Source organism: Myotis nattereri, assembly GCF_964212035.1.
Source record: "Myotis nattereri genome assembly, chromosome: 9".
Taxonomy (NCBI): Eukaryota; Metazoa; Chordata; class Mammalia; order Chiroptera; family Vespertilionidae; genus Myotis; species Myotis nattereri.
In genome coordinates, this window is record NC_138084.1 from 246,279 (window position 1) to 254,225 (window position 7,947).

General features: G+C 69.7%; 2 protein-coding genes across 4 annotated transcripts; both read left to right on the top strand.

The window, feature by feature from the left end:
* Positions 1-950: 950 nt before the first annotated feature.
* On the top strand, positions 951-3,107 carry SYT8 (synaptotagmin 8; the record flags this gene model as incomplete). The annotated part of the gene is made up of 8 exons (XM_081099361.1): positions 951-1,110; positions 1,212-1,378; positions 1,766-1,864; positions 1,968-2,135; positions 2,222-2,368; positions 2,450-2,555; positions 2,645-2,778; positions 2,874-3,107. Exons 1-8 carry the CDS (start codon positions 1,017-1,019, stop codon positions 3,105-3,107), a joined length of 1,149 nt encoding a protein of 382 aa, XP_080955487.1. The 5' UTR covers positions 951-1,016.
* On the top strand, positions 1,985-6,882 carry TNNI2 (troponin I2, fast skeletal type). 3 transcript variants are annotated; one of them, XM_081099410.1, is made up of 10 exons: positions 1,985-2,135; positions 2,222-2,368; positions 2,450-2,555; positions 2,645-2,778; positions 5,080-5,113; positions 5,711-5,752; positions 5,844-5,972; positions 6,089-6,178; positions 6,362-6,538; positions 6,658-6,882. In XM_081099410.1, exons 6-10 carry the CDS (start codon positions 5,726-5,728, stop codon positions 6,751-6,753), a joined length of 519 nt encoding a protein of 172 aa, XP_080955536.1. In that variant the 5' UTR covers positions 1,985-2,135; positions 2,222-2,368; positions 2,450-2,555; positions 2,645-2,778; positions 5,080-5,113; positions 5,711-5,725; the 3' UTR covers positions 6,754-6,882. The 3 variants fall into 3 exon arrangements, with proteins under 3 accessions (XP_080955536.1, XP_080955537.1, XP_080955538.1); XM_081099411.1 differs by lacking the exons at positions 1,985-2,135; positions 2,222-2,368; positions 2,450-2,555; positions 2,645-2,778 and adding an exon at positions 4,426-4,525; XM_081099412.1 differs by lacking the exons at positions 1,985-2,135; positions 2,222-2,368; positions 2,450-2,555; positions 2,645-2,778 and adding an exon at positions 4,440-4,525 and having other exon boundaries at positions 5,080-5,278.
* The last annotated feature ends 1,065 nt before the right edge of the window (positions 6,883-7,947 follow it).

Consider the following 7,947-nt stretch of genomic DNA (forward strand, 5'->3'; position numbering starts at 1 on the left):
TGGGCCCCTGTCGGTCCCTCAGCAAGCTCAGCGCCAGGCTGGTGGGGCTGCAGCAGGAGGGGATCTGGCCCACATGCCTGGTTATTTCTGGAGGGGGTGGCAAGAGGGGTGCCAGGCTCTTGTGGGCAAAAGGGGGAGAGCCCCAGGTTGGAGGAAGGGTGCCTCTTTGCTGCCAGGGCTCCCCAGAGGAGAGGGGCCTAGGGTCACGGCGCACACTACCGGGGCAAAGGGCCCCCAGCTGGAATGCTGGGTGGGAGGAGCCAGCCTGGCCAGGTGCGCTCCCTCCCCAGGCCCTAGGCAGGTGGCTGCGCTGGCCCGCCCTCCTGCCTACCCCCTCGCCTAAGGGAGGCAGATAGGCAGGTCTGGGCGGGCGAGCTGCTGAGTCAGTTTGCGAGGAATGTTCGGGCCGCTCCCAGACACACCCTGAGCCTGCCGGCCCCACCACACCCTCCCAGGTGCCTTGGCCCCGCGCCCGCCGTGCCAGGAACGCACCTTCAGCCCAAGCTTGCTCAGACCAGCTCCCACCGGCAGCAGTCCCACTGCTCCCCCACCTGCTCCCCCCATGACCCCATTGAGCCCCCTTCACCATGCTCTCGGGTGACCCAGGGCCGGTTCACGTGTGTGAATAAACTCCTCCTGTGTAACATGCAGACTGGGGAAATGGGGGGATTAGAGGGGTCCCCAGGCAACAACCCCTTGGGATCGAGGGGTTCCTGCAGGAGGAGGGTCTGCGGTGAGAGGGGGCTGTAGGGAGGCCCGGGGAGGCCCAGCCTGCTCGGCTAGGGCTGGGGGCGGGGGAGGTGGCCAGGAGGCCAGGCCTGTGGCAGCTAAGCCAGTGCTTTGGCCAAAGCCCAGAGCCTCCCTCCCCTTGGCTCCACTCAACCGTCCCCCCCCGGTCACCCCGGGCTGCCTCCTTGCCCAGGCACACCAGGCTGGCTGCTGGCAGGGGCCGAGGGGCCATTCCCACAGGTGACCCGGCCGCCCTGGCATCTCCTCCAAGCCAGCAGGGTGTGGAGATGGGGCAGCCCCCAGGTCCCCACAGAACCCCGGCCCCCATGGGCACCACGGCTGAATCTGGGCTCATTCCGGACCTCGTTGCCAGGATTCCCTGTGAGTTGTGGGACCCGGGAGGGGCCTGGGGCTGGCCGGGCTGGGTGGGGGGCAGTGCTGTCCACAGGGGCATTTCAGGCCCATCTCTGTGCCCACCCCAGGGCCCCGATGGGCACTGGTGGCCATCGCTGTCGCTGCCTCCATCCTCACTTCTTCCTGCCTCCTCTGTGTCGTCTGCTGCTACTGTCGCCAAGCCCACAGGAGGAAGCCCCGAGACAAAGAGGCCATGGGCCTGGGCAGTGTCCGGGGTGCCACCACCACCCACCGGGTGAGGAGCGGGCACCAGCGCTCCCATGCCCAGCACAAGCTGGGTCAGCCCCAGATCACAGCTGAAGGTCTAGGCTCAGGGCGGTCAGGACGAGCTCAGCCCCCAGCAGCGGATCTGCCCAGGAGAGGAGGCCAGAGGGCCTTCCTGGCAGGGGAGGCGGGGAGCAGAGGTGAGGGGGAGGCCAGGGCCCAGGGCCCAAGGACTGGGAGTGCCACCCCCAGAGTGGGCCTTGCACCAGTGGGGCCACAGCATGTTCTGGGGAGGCAGTGGTGCCAGCAATGGGCTGGGGCAGGGCCACAGTTCTGGCTGGTCAGTTGAGCTGAGGGTGAGCCCTTCTGGTCCCAGGGTGGGCAGTTAGGGTTCTGATGGGGGCTTGGTCCACGCCAGGTGCAGCTGGAGGTGGACGATGTGGAGTCCAGCCCGGGGGGAGCCCAGCAGTGGGGGCGCCTGCAGCTCTCCCTGGAGTACGACTTTGGAAGCCAGGAGGTGAGAGCCCCGCACGGCAGGCCCAGAGGATCTGCGGGCTCGGAGAAGGGCCGGGTGTGGGGCTGACCAGGGGGACCCTGGCTGAGTCACCCTTGGCTCCCAGATCCGGGTGGGCCTCAAGCAGGCAGTGGACCTGAGGGCCAGGGGCCCGGGGCGCACAGCGGACCCCTACGCCCGCATCAGCCTGTCCATCCAGGCCGGGCACACACACGAGACCAAGGTGCACCGCGGCTCGCTCTGCCCCATGTTCGACGAGACCTGCTGCTTCCGCGTGAGCCTGGGCCGAGCGGGCGAGCGGGCGGGCGGGCGGGGCCGGGGCCGGGGCGGCAGGGGCGCGGCTCACACCCCCGCCTGCAGGTGCTGCTGGCGGAGCTGCCCCGGACCACCCTGTGGGTGCAGGTGCTGGACTTCAAGCGCTTCTCCGGGCACGAGCCGCTGGGCACCATGGATCTGCAGCACCTCCTGGAACTCTGGTGCCAGCTGGGCCCCCCGGGCACCGCCGAGGTAAGGGTGCTGACTGCCTGGCATTGGCCCGGGCCTGCCTGAGGTGCCAGCAGGCAGACCGAGCCCCTGTCGTACCCGCAGGCTGAGCAGACGGGGGAGCTGTGCTTCTCGCTGCAGTACGTGCCCGGCTCGGGCCGGCTGACGGTGGTCGTGCTGGAGGCCCGGGGCCTGAGCCTGGAGCTGGCAGGTGAGAGCCCCCCTCCTCGTCCCCTCAGGGGGAGCACAGGGCTCGGCAGTCAGACCCGCGACCCCCGTGACCCTTTTCCATCTGCCCAGAGCCCTACGTGAAGGTCCAGCTCATGCTGAGCCGGAGGAAGTGGAGGACGAGCAGGACGTCTGCCCGGAAGGGCACGGCCGCCCCCTACTTCAACGAGGCTTTCACCTTCCTCGAGCCCTTCAGCCAGATCCAGGTAGGCTGCCTGGAGGAGGGGGCAGGTCCTCCCTGGGGGCCAAACTGACCGCTGTCTTTCTCCCCTCCACCGCACCTCTGCCTATCTCTGCCCAGAGTGTGGACCTGGTGCTGGCCATCTGGGCCCGGGGCCCGCAGCTTTGGGCCGAGCCCGTGGGTAAGGAGGCGCTGGGAGCCCAGGCCTCCGGCCAGCCCCTGCAGCACTGGGCGGACATGTTGGCCCATGCCCGGCGGCCCATCGCCCAGTGGCACCGCCTGCGGCCCGCCGGGGAGGTGGACCAGGCCCTGGGCCTGCAGCCCCACCGGCGCCGGCCCTTGCCTGGCTCCTGACAGCACCCTGTGCCGTGAGCCCCCGCACTGAGCTGTGGGCCTGTCCAGGCCCCGCGGGTCCTGCTGCAATGAACGTCTCCCCCCCCCCACCACCGTGTGTCCTGCCTGTGCCCTCGGGGACAGTGTAGGGTGGGGACACCTGCCAAGGGCCAGGAGGAGAAGGTCCCCTCTCCAGACTCATCCAGGCCCTGGGGCTTCTGCCTGACCCCTGGGGCGGTGAGGAGGTCCCTCCACGCCCAAGGAGGACAACACCGGAGGGGGAAGCCCTCCTGTCTGGGGTTGCAGCGTTAGAGACAGTGTGAGTGAGGGGAGGTGGGCTGGAGGTGGCACCACAGGATGTGGTGGGCAATCGGGAGGCATTTGGGGGGCTCTGCGGGAAGGAAGAGACCCAACCCCAGGGCCCCGCACGGCTCCTCTCGGCCCCCAAACCTTGGGGCGGCGGCTGCAGGGCCGCCCTGAGTGAGCAGCAGGGGGCAGTAGAAGCCTTCAGAAGCCTTGCGGGTCTCTGGGGGCTCAGCCTGGCGGGAAAGAATGCAGCTCTAATCCCCCACATCTGGGGCTTCAGCTCTGCCTGACCCTCCCCACGCCCCGAGCTGGGGCCGCACCCCCAGCTCTGAGGCAGCCAAGTCATGGTCCTCCGGATGCCTGAGCTGGGTGGGGGCTGCCTGGGCCCCAGCCCGCGGGTCGGAGCGTTCCAGGCAGGGGCCCACCACCCCTTCTGGAAGGGAGTGTTCTGAGTTGTGTGGGAACAGCCCTGGGTGGGGCGCTCCTGCATGGCTGCACGTCCAGGGCGCCCCCGTGCCTGCTCCGGGCGGGAAGGCGGGTTCACGTCCCCGCCCGAGACCCCTGGTGCTGCCGCAGGCCCAGAGGCCTGTTTGGGGTCCAGGCCCGGCTTCGGAGCCGGGTTGGAGAAAGGGGGGCCCGGCCAGTTTGTGGCAGCGATGCCCCTGGGCTGAAAGGGGAGCAGGGAGCTGCAGGAGAGGCGGTGGGGGGGCCAGGGGAACACTGTGCCTTGGATCCCGATGTAGGACCCAGGGGGGCCTGAGTCCAGGGGCCCCTCAGTTGACCCTTGAGCCGTGCTCCCCCCACAGCCCAGCCAGGCCACGCACAGCTGCCTGCAGGCTCCTTGCAAGAACCAGGAGCTTCTCGAACTCGTCACTGATCCCTAAATAGAGCAACCCAACCTCGGCACCCCCCCCCCCCCAAGACTTCTTGGACTGGACGGCAGCATGTGGCTGGGCCGGGCCAGGCGGTCTGGGCAGGTGGGGAGGGCCCTGTGCCCCCATTGGTCTGAGGAGGGCTCCATGTCCTTTCTGAGCAGGGGCCCAGCCTGGGGGAGGACATTTATACCCCTCCCGGGCCCACCAGCCCAGGCGACACTGCCAGCCGACCTCGCTCCCCACGCAGCCCGACGCTAGGTGAGGCCGCGGGCGGCTGGGGCCGGGCACAGGCACTGCTCGGGCCAGCCCCTGGGACAGCCCTGGGTGGGGGCCCGGGCGCTGGGGACCCCCAGCAGCAGCCCTCTCCGGGGGTCTTCCTTGGAGCTGGGAGTGAGATGGAGACCCAGCGGGAGGTGGGTGAGGTCGGGGCGGGGGGCCTGGACGGACCTCGAGGACCAGGCCCCGTTTCTGGGACACGGGAAGGGGCTTTATGTGTCAGGGACCCCAGGCTGAACTGGGGAGCAGCCTCCCGCAGGCACTTAGGCCCAAAGCCGAAGGAGCAGAGCTAAAGATAGCAGAGCACCTGCCCTGGCCCGCCCGCCCCCGCCTGTCCCCCCACGGGGACAGCTGCACACCCGCCCGCCAGGGACTTTTCTGGAACACTTTCTCCTCTGACTCCTCTTCCAGGGAATTCCAAGACGACTCCCCCAGGAGGTTGGAGTTGGGGGTGGGGCACCAGGGGGCTGGGTGAAGGTGAGGTGCTGCTCCCCTTTGGGTCCGAGGCCCTGATACCCCATCTTTCTTTCCCACAGGCTCTAAGCCCAGGACTTCAAGATGGGGGAGTAAGTGAAGTCCCCAGTCCCAATGCCCCTGCCACCCCCTCCTCCCACCCCCAGGCAGGGGTCTCTGCCCGCCCTGGCCACGCCGTTCCATCCCCCCTACCCCATCACAGGTCCCTAACCTCTCTCTTCTCTCCCCCCACCCCGCCCGCCCTCCTGGGACAGTGATGAGGTGAGTATCTCTCGAGGGTGAAACATGGAGGGATGGGAGCCCCCCGCCCCAATTGGGATAGGTCAGAGGTCAGAGTTTCAAGGCCAGGAAGACGGTCCCCCCACCCCCACTCCCCGCAGACAGTGACACACAGAGGAAGTGGCTGCCGTTGCCTCACGGGGCAGGGGAAGTGGGCCTGCGGCCTGGTCACCCTGGAAATGGCTGCTTCTCTCAAATGACTACACCCCACGCCCGGCCCTGCAGGCGCCCCCGCCCCCCGCCCCTGAGGCCCAGCCTGGTCTCCACACCCCGACGGACTACCTGGGCGGCATTGGGAGCCCCCAGGCCCAGCTGTCCCCTGAGCAGGACCCCTCGCCGGGCAGTGAGTGGGGAGGGATGTGGATGGGTTTGGGGGCCCAGCCCTGACTCTCTCCCCTCTCCCCTGCCTTGCAGAAGCGCAACAGGGCCATGACGGCCCGCAGACAGCACCTCAAGGTAGGTGCCACCCCGGGGAGGGCCGCGGGGGTCCGCACCAGCCGGGCAGCCGCTCGCAGCCCCTCACTGGCCTGCCCCCTCGCCCCGCCAGAGCGTCATGCTGCAGATCGCGGCCACGGAGCTGGAGAAGGAGGAGAGCCGCAAGGAGACAGAGAAGCAGAACTACCTGTCGGAGCACTGCCCCCCGCTGCACATGCCCAGCTCCGCGGCCGAGCTGCAGGTACCCACCGCCCGCCTCGGTTTCCCCACCGGTCAAGAAGGCAAGCGTGGGGGTCAGGGCGGGGCCTGGCGTCAGGATGGCCACCCACCCGCCCCCACCCACCCCGCCCGCCGCAGGAGCTCTGCAAGCAGCTGCACGCCAAGGTGGACGCGGCCGAGGAGGAGAAGTATGACATGGAGGTGAAGGTGCAGAAGAGCAGCAAGGAGGTGAGCGGGCGCGGGGCGAGGGGCGCGGGGCGCGGGGCGAGGGGCGAGGGGCGAGGGGCGCGGGGCGCGGGGCGAGGGGCGCGGGGCGCGGGGCGAGGGGCGCGGGGCGAGGGGCGAGGGGGGTGGCGGGCGCAGCGGGCGGCCTGGCCCTGCGGCTCCTACCCGGCCCTCGCTCCCCTGCAGCTGGAGGACATGAACCAGAAGCTCTTCGACCTCAGAGGCAAGTTCAAGAGGCCGCCGCTGAGGAGGGTGCGCATGTCGGCCGACGCCATGCTGAAGGCGCTGCTGGGCTCCAAGCACAAGGTGTGCATGGACCTGCGGGCCAACCTGAAGCAGGTCAAGAAGGAGGACACGGAGAAGGTAGGCCTCCCGTCCCTGCGGGGCCCACCCCGCCCTGTCCCGGGAGCCCATTCCCAGCGGGGAAACCGAGGCCGAGCCACAGAGCGGGCGGCCTGAGCCCTCTCTGGCCCCACCCCCAGGAGCGGGACCTGCGCGACGTCGGCGACTGGAGGAAGAACATCGAGGAGAAGTCCGGCATGGAGGGCCGGAAGAAGATGTTCGAGTCCGAGTCCTAGGCTCCCCGCTGCACCCCCCGCCTCGCACTGGCGGGCGCCCCGGCTCCGGGCAGAGCGGCAGAGGACGGGCCCACGGAGCCGCTGGGAGGGCAGGCCCATCGCAGCTGTCAATAAAGGCCTCCAACCCTGTGACTGGTCTCCGTGGCCTTGTTGCAACCTCACCGCCCACAGGCCGCCCGAGCCTCTGGGTGCTGCGCCCTGGAAAGGCCCAGCAGCTGGCAGGGAGGGTGCCCTCGGCCGTGTGCCAGGGGAGCCCGGGGTGAGGGCATGGGGGAGCCATCAGGGGCCTTGGGAATTTCGGGCCAGACCGGGAAGGCCCGGAGAGTGGACTCCGCTGGGCCGGCCTTCACCCAGGGCTGGTGCTGTGCTCACGGCCCGTTCCCAGGGCTCCCGGCTGGCTCTGGGCGATGCCGACCCCCAGCGCTGGGGCCGGAGGCTGGTGCATGTCTGAGCAGTTCTCACGGTGAGATCCGTGGTCGAGGTGCACAGCCATCACAAGGGGGCCCGTCCGCCCAGAGACCGTCTCAATCGTCACCACAAGTCCGGGCCGGGGGCCACTCCCTGTTCCTCCCAGGCTGCCCCTCCTCAGACCCACAGCCTCCCCCGGGGACACCGTGGGGCAGCCCTGGGTCCGATAGCCCCCAGATGGCTTATGCCAGGGGGTTCAGGCTCAGAGGGGCCGGGAGCCCAGCTCCCCCCAGAGACAAAGGACAGGCCAACCTGGCCCCACGCCGGCCCAGCAGGAGGGCTCGGGGCCCCTCTTGCTCAGCCCCAGGCCCTTGCCCACCTCCTACATCAAGGGACTGTCCGTGACGGCCGGATGAGGGCTGTCAGGGCAAGGCCACGGCTGTCAGCCTCCCCTGTGATAGATGGGGCGACAGCCGCCCGCCAAGGTCCCTCCGCTCAGATCTCCGGGGGAGCCCGGGGGGCCCAGCCGGCCGTGATGGAGGGGCTGTCGGCCGCCCTTGCCCTCCGGAGGTCCCAGCGATTGATCTGCCCGGGGCCGGAGATGGGGAGGCCGCTGCCTCCAGCCTTGGCCGCCTCTGGGACAGGAGACTGACGTCGTGGCGCCCGACGGCCTTCACCATGCTGCGCTCCCACCGCGGGGCCCGGGCTCCGTCCGCTGTGTCCTCTGAGTAGCTCCCACAGGCCCTGCCACCAGGTGACCTTGCGGCTCCGGCCGGCTTATCACCC

Coding starts and splice junctions, on each gene's coding strand:
- TNNI2 (XM_081099410.1), top strand. CDS start 5,726: ATGACGGCCCGCAGACAGCACCTCAAG. Junction 5,753..5,843: donor CCCGCAGACAGCACCTCAAG/GTAGGTGCCACC, acceptor TCGCCCCGCCAG/AGCGTCATGCTGCAGATCGC. Junction 5,973..6,088: donor GCTCCGCGGCCGAGCTGCAG/GTACCCACCGCC, acceptor CGCCCGCCGCAG/GAGCTCTGCAAGCAGCTGCA.